The sequence below is a fragment of the Sciurus vulgaris genome (assembly GCF_902686455.1).
Source record: "Sciurus vulgaris genome assembly, chromosome: 11".
NCBI classification, from domain to species: Eukaryota; Metazoa; Chordata; class Mammalia; order Rodentia; family Sciuridae; genus Sciurus; species Sciurus vulgaris.
The window spans coordinates 69,523,308-69,538,592 of NC_136472.1; the positions used below are offsets into that span (position 1 = coordinate 69,523,308).

At 37.5% G+C, this 15,285-nt stretch overlaps 1 protein-coding gene across 8 annotated transcripts in view; it reads right to left on the bottom strand.

The window, feature by feature from the left end:
• STIM1 (stromal interaction molecule 1) overlaps nt 1-15,285 on the bottom strand; it is a 221,516-nt gene that overhangs the window by 56,749 nt on the left and 149,482 nt on the right. For all 8 annotated transcript variants that reach the window (XM_079104693.1, XM_079104690.1, XM_079104691.1 and 5 more), the window contains one exon: nt 8,044-8,158. In XM_079104693.1, coding sequence (XP_078960819.1) covers nt 8,044-8,158 — 115 coding nt within the window. The remainder of the gene's footprint in view (nt 1-8,043; nt 8,159-15,285) is intronic.

Consider the following 15,285-nt stretch of genomic DNA (forward strand, 5'->3'; position numbering starts at 1 on the left):
CTTATGCATGAGACTGCTTATATATTGAGGATGTTATTTGAATAAAGGGGAAGCTGCTTCCTGAACCTCTGAAGCCGACGTGTCTTTCGTCCTGCTGGTCGGGCTGTAAGCGGGAGAAGCAGCGCTGAGCCGCTTGGAGCAAGCCAGGCAAAGAAGCCCCGGTTTTCCGAAAGCGGAGCCACTTGGAGCAGCCCCGGCAGCAAGCAGCGGTCTTCCGTATAATACCCAAATATATACTTGAATGCCTCAGGCAGTGAGGCAGTCAAACAAAGCTTTCCTCATTAGTAAGATATTAGAAAATCAGATGGGAAACTTGACTTTTGAACATGATGTGAGGTTCTTTTAACTTAAGTATTATAAAAGACATTGGAATTAAAAAAAAAAAAAAAACTATTTTCAAATGGGCTCAAAGAGCAAGAGGCCACTGAAGAAAAGGTCAAGAATGGGCAGAGCACATGAACATAAGAATATCTGAATTCTCTTTGTAGCACTTTTCTACAATTTCATAACTGGCATTACCCCCACACTGGTATGTGCTTTTGTTTATACTGCTTCACTAACTTTTAAACCTTCTAATTAGCACATTATTATCAACTTTTTTTTTTTTTTTTGGGTGCTGGGGATCGAACCCAGGGCCTTGTGCTTGCAAGGCAAGCACTCTACCAACTGAGCTATCTCCCCAGCCCCTATTATCAACTTTGATATCAATATCAATCTTAGTATTAGGAAAGGTCTCAAAAACTTTCTTCAATAAAAGAATTGGATGATTTTTTTCCCTTCATGTTGGCATGTTCTGTGAAATGGGACATCTAGTGTGCCAAGGTAAAGTGGGTGCTCACAATAGTTAAGATCAGAGATGTTTACAATAACCCCAACTGATCTTTTAGATTCTCATCATGCGACACAAGTTGTTCATCCTTTGTGAGTGGCAGTCCAATTCTAGCATATCACTTCCAATTCCATGCTCAAAGGCTGCCATTGTATTCTTCAAATTTCTCCCATCACCTCAAGGAGACAGAGATAAGTTTACTGAGGAATCACTACTTCTTTCTCTGGTGCAGCAAGAAAGGGTATTTAAACAAGAATGAAGTCACCAAGTACAACCCTACACCTAGGGTAGAGAAAACATAAAAAGCCTCAAGAGTGCCACCCCACCTGGCAGAAGAAAATCTCTACAAAACATATATAGTTACCTTTAGAATCAGAGAGAAATTGCATACCTACACACCCCCCTTAGTAAACTTTAAATCATCTCTAGATTACATATAATACCAAACACGATGTGAATGCTATGTATATAGTTGTTATACTATATTGTTTAAGGAATAATGACAAGAAAAAAATGTGTACCTGTTCAATACAGACACAATAATCTAGGCCTAACTACATAATAGATGAACAAGAAACAATGCTCAATGAATGCTGGAGAGAGACTGAGGATCTGTGACATGGTGGAGGCTACAGCAGGGTATGCCAACACATCATTTAATTTGCATAGGTTCCATGTAGTGCTCCATTTGCAACAAATTGACGATTTGTGTTTTGAAATTTTCTGGACGTTATGTTCAAACAATTTCTTTTTTTTTTTTTTTTTTCGGTGCTGGGGATCGAACTCAAGGCCTTGTGCTTGCTATCTCCCCAGCCCCATGTTCAAACAATTTCAATTCAAATTATTGAATGAATTCAACAGTTGAATCTGTGGATGTGGAACCTGCAGATATAGAGGGCCAACTATATCTGATAAAGAACTTATGTCTAAAATATATAAATAACTCTCAAAACTCAATTTAAAAACAAACCACTAAAAAAAGATGAAAGATTAACAGATACTCCACCAAAGAAAATAAATAAATAGCAACTCGTGTGTATGAAAATATGCCTAATATCATTAATCACTAGGTAAACATAAAATAAAACTATTAAGAAACACTATACTACAGCTAAAATTTAAAAGACAGTCATACTGAGTGTTGGCAAGGATATGGAAGAACTGAAAATCTCATACTCTGTTGGGGGTAATATAAAATGGTGCAACTACTTTGGAAAACAATTTGATAGTTTCTTAAAAATATACCTACCATATGATCTAGTCATTCCACTCCTAGGTATTTACCTAAGAGAAAAGAAAATATATGTCTGTACAAAGACTTATGTGAATGTTCATAGAAGATTTATTTGTAAGAGGTAAAATCTGGAAGCAGATCATAAGTCTAACAACTGCAATATGTATAACCAGAAAAATGAGCGATTATACCCTATGTATGATCTATCAAAATGTATAAATGCATTCTACTGTCATGTACAACTAAATAGAACAAATAAAATTTTTTTTAAAAAGTTTTAAATTCTGCCAATATGTGAACAGGTAAATCAATTGTGGTATATCACTACAATGAAACAATACTCTGTAATAAAAAGGAATAAACTATGATACTTATAAACTATGAATGAATCTCAAAATAATTATGTTCAGTGAAAGATGCTATATTTTATTATTTTATTTAGTTATTTTTGGTATCAGGATTGAACCTATAGGCACTTAACCACTGAGCCATATCCCCAGTCTTTTTTATTTTTTATTTTGAAACAGAGTCCCACCAAGTCGAGGATAGCCACAAACTCGCAAAACTCCTGCCTCAGCCCCTCTAGCTACTGGAATTATAGGCAAGTGACACCTATAATCCCAGCAATGTGGGAAGCTGAGGCAGAAGGATCACAAGTTAGAGGGTAGCCTCAGCAACTTCACAAAACTCCTAGCAATTTAGCTAGACCCTTTCTCAAAGTCAAAAAAAAAAAAAAAAGAAGAAAAAGAAAGGAAAGAAGGAAGGAAGGAAGGAACAGAACTGAACCAGGGATGTAGCTCAGTAGTACAATTATATCTTTCTCCCCAAAAATGTAGCAACTAACGGCTGATGTATTTAACTAAATGACTTGAGGATTCATTCATTTAACAAGTTAACTTTTTTATGGCTAAAAGAAAAGAATAAACCTATTTCTCACTAGGTTTATGCAAAAGCAAAAAGAGATGCTAACTCTTACATATTGAACTGACTTTTGAAAGGGTTTAGACAGAAGTCTGGTGCCACCTGGCCTCTCTGCTGTATCAAGGGTTACCAGTTCTGCTGGGCTTTCTCTTGAAAAGCCTCCTGATTCTCCAGTACTGATTCACTGCCTTCTGCAGAAAAATCCTCTCCTCCAAAGAGTAGCATGGACAGACATGGAGGTCTATGAGCTTATCTCATTGTTTCCAAAAGCCTAGTAGAAAATAAACATTTTCTCACGACAAAGTCTATATGCACATTATACTACCAGATTCTTTTACTTTTAGCTGGAATCATATTGCTTAGTTAGAATCAAAGATTGAGTTATGATGTCTTTTATTCAGAAAATGGGGAAAATTTATTATTATTATTTTTTTTTTGTAGATGGACACAATAACTTTATTTTATTGATTTCTTTTATGTGGTGCTGGGGATCAAACTCAGTGCCCCACAAGTGCTAAGCAAGCACTCCACCACTGAACTACAACCCCAGTCCCAGGAAAGAAATTTTACTTAAGAAATATACTTAGGGATTGAGGATGTCTCAGTAGTAGTAGTACTTGCCTACCATGTATGAGACCCTGGGTTATATCCAAGGCCCTGTGTTAATCCCTAGTACCAGAAAAGAAAAAGAAATAAATATACTTTGTTTGAGAGATAGCATAATTTAAAATCTAGTGTCCAGGAAGGATAGGAGAAACGGTAACAAAGTACTTCGTTTAGAAGAAATAAAAGCCATGCTTTAAAGGAGGATCCCTTTAAATCTGTGCTTCTGTAAGATACCATTTCCAGTGGCTCAAATATTCCAACAACAATTCTATTTCTCAAATTTTTACAGAATCTACTCAGCATTCCTTCCTTTAAAGAACTGCCACTCCTCCTACTTCACATGGTCCTGTAGGGACTGGAAATTGCAGCATATACAAATCTTCCAGTCTATGCCAATCTAAGTCTCCATCTCACCCCAACCATTTCTACCCATATCCCAGTCATATCATACTCTTGAACAAAAATATTTAGCGATGAAAAATGAATGAAGAGTCATCTGAAAGAGCCAATTACAAAAGGTCAATGCCCTAGTCTCTGCTTCTAGAATCCCTAAAGTTGTACTTGTTCTAGGTCCTTCCTCAGTCCATCCTGTTAAGTTCTTCCTTATTTAATTACTTAAGGTTTTAGAATAAGAAAATTGACTAGTCTTGGCCCTCTACTCCTGGGAGGTAACTCCTAACTTTTAGAATCTTCCCAGTGACAGAGGTATCTCTTATTCATGGTGGGCACCTGGGTTCACATTTGAATTGATGCTAATGATATGATTAGGAATCGGGGGTTTGTCACCAGAAAGACCAACCAGGTGATTAGAGAGTTGGGACTTTGGCTGATATCAGTCCACACTTCTAAAGGAAGGGGCTAAAGACTGGGTTCAGTCACAAAGCCAACAATTCAATCATGACTATGTTAAAAAAAAAAAAAAAAAAAAAAAAAAACTTAACAAATATGGTAGACACCAAAGTCAATTGAACTTTCTGACTGGCAAACACATAGATGTGCTGGGAGAGTGATGTGTCCTATCTACCAGGAGAAGACATAGAAGTGTCAGATCTCAACCTAAGAGATCCAGTCTTATTCTATAGCCTTTATAATAAAACCATAATCCTAAATAAAGGGCTTTTTAAAGTTTTGAATAGCTCTATCAAATTATAGAACCTAGGGGGCCTCTGGGAACTCCCAAATTTGTGGCCAGTTGATAAAAACTGCAGGAGTCCTGTGAATTCCCAAAGCTTATGGATGACACCTGAAGTGAGGGTAGTCTTCCTTAACATGTGAATTAAAATTGTTTCATTTAATCTCTCCTTGCTTTATAGTTAAATGGAGATAACCACAGTATCTATACTTCCTAAAGTTTTTATAAGAAATAAATGAGTTAATATACATTAAACACTTAGAATAATGCCTAGGGCATATTAAATATTATATAAATTTTAGTTGCTATTTTATTTTGAGACAGGGTCTTGCTAAGTTGCTTAGGGTCAGGCTAAATTGCTTAAATTGGCCTTGAACGTATGATACTCCTGCCTCAGCCTCCCAAATCACTGGGATTACAGGCGTGCATCACCATATCCAGCTTTATTTGTTTTTACAGTACTGGGGACTAAACCAAGCCACTCATGCATGCTAGGTAAGCACTCTACAACTGAGCTACTTCCCCAACACTTCCTTTTTTTATTTTTTATTTTGAGACAGGATACGACTAAATTGCTGAGATTGGCCTTGAATTTGTAATCCTCCTGCCTTGACCTCCCAAGTAACTGGGATTACAAGTATGTTCCACTGCACCTGGCCCTGAATTGTTTTTATATTAAAATCCAGAGGTGTTTAATAGAGATTAGCTGGCTTTTCTGTTCAGATCCAAATAACACAGAGAAAAGACTGATTTACAACATTAGTCAGAAAATGTTAACAACATTAATCACATAGATGAGACTGACATTAGTCAGATAATGTTCTGAACACAAATGATTACTGCTGGTATCTACATCATCTAGCTAAACTCAAACTAGCCAGTTTGATACAGTGCTAGAAGATTACATGCTTTTTATAGCTCTGGAAATTGTCACTCTAGAGAGATTAGGGGCCTTGTTCTGAATAATGAGGCAAGAATAGAATACAAAATGAATCTTACTCTAGTTTATGAAACCACTAGGTATAGCACATGGTAAGCCAATGCTAAAATTATATATATATATATCGATATATATATATATCGATTTTCCTACCTTAGCTGTTAATTACATTACTATGTACTAAAATGTTTTTCTCTGCTCCTGTCCTCCAAAATCTGACCCCACTGTCTTCCATTTTCCTGTAATTTAGAGCACACTGGAAGTATTCCAAATAGTTGCTGAGTCCAAAAATAATGTTCTTACCAGAAAATTGCCTGGAGCTGTTCTCTAGTATTATGGTTCAATCCTTCTATTTAGCTTCCTCTTGATCACCTTTTCTTCCCAGCTACTTCTCTGTGAGTTTTTAGAAAAAGCTATAAATGCTTTCCCTACCATCTTTCATTCTAAGTTCCTACTTAAAAAGTCTACTCTTAAAAATTAGGTAACCTGCCTTTATGTTACTAGAGAAGAAGAAAACCAAAATTAAATGGTACTGATGGAAGATCTTTCCTGGCAGTGTTGGTTTAATTCCAGAGTTCATGTCACTGCTTCATCTTTTATCAGTAGACAGTTTGAATTGCTCAGGAACTATTAAAGATAACCCCCCACAAGAAACTCAGTTTTTGAAGATTTCCAGGAAGCTCTCTTACAGTTTTATTATGCTCCTTCTAAATTGATAAAACAGAATTAACAATAAGCATCAGCTTGTCTATCCCTGAACCAGGATCAGACTCCAGGTCTTCCTACTTCAAATCTAACACTCTCTATGTACATTATAGATGATTCCTTCCAGATCTAAAATTCTATAATCCTGGGTAAGAATTTAAATAAAAATAGAAACTGCTTCATTCCTATCAAAAGTAGTTTTCTTTACCACCAAGTCAGTGGTTTCAACCAAGATTTTAAGGAAAAGCATTGGCCTGGAGATCACAAGACCCAAATTTAAGTCCTGGCTCCACGAAATGCATAATAAATAACTAGTGATTTTATAGGCCAAGGCATAACGTTCCTTATCTAAAAACCAGGAATGCTAGTGGTCACTTATATTTAACCCTTCTTAGTATCAGGACTACTGTTATCATTTGGATCTGGAATGTACGTTCCCCAAAGTCTCATGCATTCCCAGGTGGGGCTTTTGGGAAGTGATTCAATCATGAAAGCTCTGACCTCATCAGTGGATTAATCTACTGGCTGAATGGACTACTGGGAGGTGGGACTTAACTGGAGGAAGCAGTTCACTTGTGACTGCCCAGAAGGGTTTGGTTTATCTTCTCCCTTCGCCCCATCCTATCCAACCCCTGCTTCCCAGCTAACATGAATTGAGCAGCTTTCTTCCACCAGGTCCTTCCACCATGTTTCTGCCTTAGAGTCACCCAACCATCAAATGAAACCTCCAAAACCTGAACCAAAATAAATCTTTCCTCCCTAAGTTGTTTTTGCCAGGTATTTTGGTCACAGAGACAAAAGGCTAACAAAAGGACCTATGCTAAGAACCTGAAAAAAGACTGTTTCAAATCTTTTCAATATCAAAAAAAGCTTAAGTCCACTTTTTACCTTTCCTGTAAAATCTCACACAGTTAGACATATTCCTTCACAAAATACTCTGAAAACACTACAGAGAAAAAAGTTGTAGTCATGATTAAGCAGTTTCACTTTATGAAAAAAATCTAAAGTTTTCATTAATAAATTCAATACAAATCATTAGAGTGATGTGACTTCAGAAGGGACCAGTATCTAATTAGACTATATTAACAGATTAACAGGGTTCAGAACTGAGGTGACAATCCAGCTCAATTTTGTAAGGATTTGGGAATCTGTGTCCAACTCCAGGATTTACATTCACAAAATTTTTTACAGGCAGAAAAACCAAGCTATCTGAGGAAGATGAAGCTGAGAAAATGGTTTCTTCAAAGAACTAGGGCTACTCAACCTGGAAAAGAGAAGACTCAAAAAAAGAGTCCACTTATACTTTGGGACTAAGTGGGAGTTACAGAAGAAAGAGGTTGCCTTAAGAGACCAGCAAGCTCCTCATCTCTAAAGATGATGCATCAGAAGCTGGGAGATTCCCATGGGGTGGGAATGAGGAGAGAAACAGAGATAGGCTAGAATTCAAAAAGCATTCTAATGAAAGACAACTCTCACTCTGTTTGGAGAATCTCCTTCACTTCCCAGAATAGTGACTATATAGTCAGTCTTATTCAGTGGCTATATATAGAATCATTTCAATAATTTGTTTATACTAAGTATTTTATGTTCAAGTCTCTTTAAGTTCAATTTGCTATCTTTTTCTCTCTTCTCTGAACCTTCTAACAACTAAGAATGACAACCAGGCTGTCTATTACCTTCTGAAGATTTCCATGCCTTCCACAGGTCCTCCACGCTGATGAGCTTGTCCTCACCATGGAAGGTGCTGTGCTTTACTGTTGGGTCATGGTAATTGAGGTCTTCCCTCAGGAACTGCAAGGGGAAAGCACACAAGTCACAAAGGATCCCTGGGAGTCAGCCCACCAAGATCTCCACACAGGCCATTTGCCTCTAACTATCCATAGCACATTCCCATTTACCCAATACATGTGTATGATATCACTTCATGTATCTTTCCTTATGCATATGTCTTAGTTGCCATTGAGACTATATTTTCTTGAAATGTTTCATTTGAAAAAAATAAATGTGAATTAAAAATTCTTTCCTAATACTGCTTTTTGAATTATGGAAAGAAATTAGAGTTAATTGGAATTTAATAAACTAGAAGAAGGAAGAAAGAATGGAAAGAATAATTAACAATTTTTGAGTACTTCTTTATATGCTAAGAAATAATCTAAGAACTTCCAGAATATTTTCTCATCTAATCCTCACAATGAATTATCACACCTATTCTAGAAACGAGACTAGTAACACTCTCAAAGATAATGCAATTTGTCCCAAATCATATTACTTTTAGAAATTAAATTACGTGCTGTGATGATTTTAAAACACCCACAAATTCCTAAATTGTCCCCAAATTCTTTAACAATCCTCCTAACAAAGGTGGATTCCACTCCCATTGAATATAGGCTAACATTAGTGATTCATTATTATGGTTTGGATAAGCATCCTTCAAAAGTCCATGTGTTAAAGGCTTAGTTTCTAGGATGTCACTATTGGGATGTGATGCAACATTTGAAAGGTCCGTAGGTCACTGGGGACATGCCATCAAAGGGGATTGTAGGCCTCCAGTCTCCTCTTTCTCTTTGCTTCCTGACATAGTGATATAAGTCATTTGCCCATTACTTAGTCAGAGACCCAAAAAAATCAGGACACTTAATTTTGGATTGGAATCTACAAAACTGCGAGCCAAAATAAATCTTTTCTCTTTATAAGTTAGTACACACACACACACACACACATACATTTTAGTCAGCTTTTTCACTGCTGTGGCCAAAAGATCTGAAAAAAAAAAAAAAAATTATAGGAGGAAAAGTTTATTTTGGTGCTCAGTTTCAGAGGTCTCAGTTCATAGATGACCAATTCCACTGCTCTGGGCTTAAGGTAAAACAGAGAGACTGCTCCACTCACTCAGCAGGAACAAAATATATACCTCAAAGACATATCCACAGTGACCCACCTCCTCCAGTTCTACCTGCCTACAGTTACTACCTAGTTAATTCCTATCAGAGGATTAATGTAATGATTAGGTCAAGACTCTTATAAGCCAATCATTTTACTTCTAAATTTTCTTGTATTATCTTGCACATGAGATTTTGGGGGACACCTCATATTTAAACCATAAAAATATATTGTACATACATGCGTATATATACACATGCATTACACACACACACACACACACACACACACACAATTTTTTTTAAGAGGGGTCTTGTTATGTTCCCAGGCTGGACTTGAATTCCTGGGCTTAAGCAATCCTCCTGCCTCAGTCTCCCAAGTAACTAACACTTTAACATATGTTTAATAAAAATTCCCATGTACCAGGTACAGTTCCAGGTACTAGAAATGCATGAAGTAGTAACCAAAACAGACAAAATCTTTATCCTCACTGAGCTATCAATGGGCCTTAGGAGGAGAAATGCTAAAATCTCCGAAGAAGGGGATTTTACAATTACCAGATAACTCTAGGAAACTCTCTGATAGGAGAAACCAGCTGTTTATAGGTAACCCACAAAAATAGCACTTTTTGTTTATAGTCAAGCCTGATCATGAAGTATGTAGATAGCAAAGAAGCTCACACAGTGTAAAAAGCAAATCTATACCTGTAATCCCAGTGACTGGCGAGGCTGAGGTGGGAGGACCAGAAGTTCAAGAAGGTTAACCTTGACAACTTAATGAGACCCTATATCAAAATGAGAAATAAAAATAGCTGGGACTGTAGCTCATTAGTAAAATGTCCCTGGATTCAATGCCCAGTACTTCGGGAAAAAAAAAAAAGTATCTACTACACAGGAACTCACATACAAGCCTTAGTGGTGCCATAAACAAATGTAAAGAGGGAACAGAGTCAGAAAACAAGATCAACAAGAAGATGGTGCCAAATGATGGACATGGCAGATAGACACTGTGTGTGAAGGAAGGGTCTGATTCTTCTTGGAACCCTTTTAGAGAACAAAGAAGTGACAATCCTCCTAACAAAGCCCTGCAACAATCAGGCCCTTAAGATTCAGAAAGGCAACATACTATAAAGAGATCAGAACCTATAAAATAGGCCACTTACTTCCTATGTGGCTTTCGGGCAAGCTTCTCAGCCTGTTAACTTATTATCCTCTCAGACTGAGAGCTAATTATCCCTCTCATTTGAGTAGGATGAGACATGTTTGCAGAAGTCATAAACTGCCTTTACAAGGATCTTTTTATTGGTTCCACAGTATATTGTAAAGTTGAACCTAAGCCCTACTTTTCACACTGTCTTCTAAAACAGTAACAACAAAAAGAGGATCTAACAATACCAAACTCCAGTGACTTTTACAATTTTGTATGGGAGAGGCTTAAGGGTTACAATTTAATTAGAAGGGGAGGGCAGCAGCTAAGGGATTCATTATGAGGTTATGTCTTCAAAGCAAACAGACCACTTTTTTTTTTTTTTTTTTTTTTTTTTTTTTTTGTATACACTAAGTTTCTTAGGGCCTTAAGTTGCTGAGGCTGGCCTTGAACTTGTGATCCTCCTGCCCAGGCATCCCAAGCCACTGGAATTAAGGCAATCATCACTATGCCCAGGAAATACACTATTTTTATGTAGACTGTTCATTAGAAATTAGTGTTCAAATACAACATTTTCTGTATTTTTTCATGTATTACTTAAAATTGAGGAATATATCAACTGTCCATATCAAAAGAAGGGGGGAATTTAGAGATGGGACATTTGGTGGTGAGGGAGCTAATGAAGGCCTCAAGTCCCAACCTGTTGGCACCTGTCCTAGGTTCACAAGTCTACAAGGTAACAATCAATCTGTGAGAGCTGAGCAGCAGCTGCCCACTTATGAAAAATCATGTGCTCTCTTGTTTGCCACTGTTCCTACCACTCACAGATTTATGCAAATGCATTTAAAAGGCCCACAGTACTCATTTAAGATACCCTCAGTTCCTCAAATGCATTGAGTTTATGATTCCTGATGTACACAAAATAACTCTAAGTTTTAACACACAACTCAAAAGTTAGTTATAATTATTATTGGAAGGAGAGTGAAATAAAGAGAAAAAAGATTCACTTTTTTATTTTTTATTTTTTAAAATTTTTTGGTACTGGGATTGAAATCAGGGGTGCTTTTCCACTGAGCTACAACCCCACCCCTTTTTATTTTTTATTTTGAAATAGGGTCTCGCTAAATTGCTCAGGGCCAAGTTGCTTAGGCTGGCCTAGCACCTGTGATTCTCCTGCCTTAGCCTCCCATATCATTGGGATTACAGGCATGTGCCATCACGCCTGGCAGGAAAAAAAGATTCCTCATCAAAGATGATCTTTTCTATGTTCACACAACTACTGTGCATACTTTTATCAGTCTGGTTATATGTCTATCTTCCCTGCCAAACCATATCCTGATATAAGCTCCCAGTTACTCAGTCATAAACATAACTAACATACTAGAATATTATACTTAACTATTATTCTGATGTCTAATATATCTGAGGTACTCATTACCACATCTTAAACACTGTCCCATATCCAATTAATAGCGAAAGTCTGATTTAAGACAAAGTTCAAAAGCAAAAAAAAGTCAAAACAAAACAGGCCACTTTTGGCTCCCACAAAAAGGATTTACTGTTTCAGACTCAGAACAAGCAGCTCCTCCCTCAAGAATATCCAAGGAAGCTCTCTAAAAGATTTGCCCTAATTTGCCTTACCATGAGGAATGGAGCACTGGCTAGAACTGCAGCTTAATAGCTCACTGAAGTGCCAAGGCACCAGCTGTCACTAGGTATATTTAGCTCATGAGCTCAGAAAAGTGATCTCCCAGGAGCTGGCACAAAAGCATACAACCCCATCCCAAGTGTTAAGCAGTAGTGAAGTAGTGTGGGTGGGAGCAGAGAAGAGAGGAGACATCTCTCCAGAATTCCCACAATGCGGGCCCAGAGTTCACTAACACAGGCCAGAAGAAGAGCAGCACAACTTTGGATATAGGGATCTGGGCAGCTCTCCTGGGTTCTTTTTAAAACCAATTAATAATGCTCCCTCCCCATCCAACCTTGTTCCTCATTACTTTCCTTCTATGTCTTCCAAACCAAACCACATGGCTTCCACTCCCACTTCCCCTGAAAGGACACCGCTTAGTATTAAGAAGCCACAAAAGTCACTTTCTCTGTACTACCCAACTCCTTTTGACATCCAGCAAGGAGTAGCTCTGAATGTCTTTAACACACAGTGCTGGGACACGGATGTTTCAGGGATGAAATGCCTGTCTACAATGACATAGAAGCCCCTGCTAGAAGGTAGGGAGAGGAGAGTCATTTTTCACTCATTTTTGTATATCTTAAGTCTCACTTCTACCATATTAAACACTAGAATAATCTTTAGGAAGTACAAACCTAACTAGACCAATTCACCTACTTAAAACCTCATGACTCTCCATTACTTCCAGGACAAAGTCCTAGCTTCTCAATCTGGCATTCAAGGTCTTTTACAATGTAACCCACAGACTTACTTCCCAGTCTTGACCATTCCCTTTTCCTATTAAGACTTTACACTCCAGACCAGTGGTCAAAAGACTATGGCTATGGGACAAATCCAGTTTGTCACTTGCTTTTTTTTTTTTTTTAAGTCGTTGAAGGATCTTTATTTTTATTTATTTATATGCAGTGCTGAGAATAGAACCCAGTGCCTCACACATTAGGCAAATGCTCTACCACTGAGTCACAACCCCAGCCCTGCCACTTGCTTTTGTAAATAAAATTTTATTGGAACATTACCAGGTTCACTCACTGATATGACTGTTTCATGCTACTAAGACAGAATTGAGTAACTGTTACAGTGACTCTATGGCCAGGAAAGCCTAAAATATTTACTACTTGGCTCTTTACAGAAAAAGCTACTAACTCTTGCTCTAGACACATCAAGTCACTTCAGGCCCCTCAAACAAACCACACTCTTATTACAACCCCAAAACGTTGCATAAGGTGCTCCATATAAAATCCTTTCTCCCATTTTTTGTTTGTTAAGAATAAAGTCACTCTCTCTGTAAAGTTTTCCAGACTTGTCCCAGGTGAGTTAATTACCCCTTAGTTCTCAGGATTATACATCTATCACAAAGTTTATCCCACCTGTTCTATAATTACTTAGTCTCCCTAAGCAACTCAAAACTAAATACTGTATTTTATTTATCATTTATCTCTTCACTCAGCATCTTATAAATTTTCTGAACATCTAAATGAATAATTAATTTAGCTCCATAGACCCACGCACAAGTATAAGGCCTGGCATAGAACAGAGTATGTCATTATTAATAACTGAATGAGTGTCTCTTACCCGAGTTTTTCCTACAACATGTAGCAGAATGTTTAGAGTTTTGATGCTAAAGCTTAGATGCCTGGGTTTGAATCTTGGTTCTATCACTTATTTTCAATGTATCATGCATATCATTTGTAAAATGGACATTATCAGTAGTACAAAATCTCATAATACCCTCAAATGGAGAGCATTATAAATGAGTTAATTTAAATAAAATCTTAGAATAGTACCTGGCACAAAATAAGCTCTCTCTCGTACATGGATGCATGTACGAGATGTGTGTGGATGTGTGTATGTAAAATATATTTTAACGAGAATATAAAAATACTAAGAATATACAATTCTGGAACCTGTCATTACAGTAGTGTAGATCCCTCCCTAAAGAGGGATAAAAGAGGTAGGAGATGGCTATTTCCTAAGTGCTTGCTATCTAAAGTCAGTGTGCCAGGACATCCACAATGGTGATAATTAAAATAAGGAAGAACTGAGAATGTAGCTCACCTAGCATGCAAGAGACCCAAGATTCAATTCCCAATAGCACAAAAGGAAAGGGGCAGGGGGGAGAGGCATTGTAGTCTACAACTTCAAAGATACTGTCTGTCTGTTCTATGAGTCTTACTTTCTGTTCTGTCTTACTTTGAAAGGTTTTTTTTTTTTTTTTTTTTTTTGAATTGAAAGTTTTAATTATGCTTAAAATCAAAAGTTCCCAGCCTTATGCAGGACCCTCTACAGGTTAGTCCCTACCTGCCTTCCTTGGTGCATCAACTGCTGCTTCCTCCTGAGATAGGAATTTTTATTTAGAGAAATTCCCATAAATGTTTGGAATGCAGAACAAATGACTGCTGAGCACCCCAGCCTATGTCCTTACACCAGCATACTTGCCCACAGCTTGCCCACTGACTAAAAAGGCAACAAAACCTCAAGATACATGGTATCTGAGAGGACTACTCCTTTAGGGAGTATATGCGTTTAGTGATCAAAATCTTTGCAGCTGGGCCCAACATGGGAGACTGTGGCAGGAGGATCACAAGACTGAAGCCAGCTTCACCAATTTAGGGAGTCCCTGTCACAAAGAAAAAATAAATAAATAAATAAAAGCTAGAGGTATAGCTCAGTGTCCCTGGGTTCAATCCCCCAGTAACACAAATAAATAAATTGGGGGGAAAAAAAAAAAAAAGACTTTGGTGCCAGGCATAGTGGCACACATCTAGAATCCCAGCAAGAGGCTGAGGCAGAAGGAGTACAAGTTTGAGGCCTGCCTTAGCAACTTATCAAGACCCTAAGCAACTTGGTGAGACACTAACTCAAAATTGAAACAAAGGAGGAAGAGGCTGGGGTTGTATCTCAGTGGTAAAGTAGCCCTGGGTTCAATCCCCAGTACCAAAAGAAAAAGACTAGTGATTGAAAAATTACCCTAGTCTCATTATATTATAATGCACATAGGTGAAAGACCTCCTCAAAGAAAACTACAGAACACTAAAGAAAGAAATTGAAGACCTTAGAAGATGGAAAGATCTCCCATGTTCGTGGATAGGCAGAATTAATATTATCAAAATGGCCATACTGCCAAAAATGCTATATGAATTTAATGCAAATCCTATTAAAATTCCAATGAAAGAGAAAAGGCAGGGGCTGGAGCACTTGCCTGGCA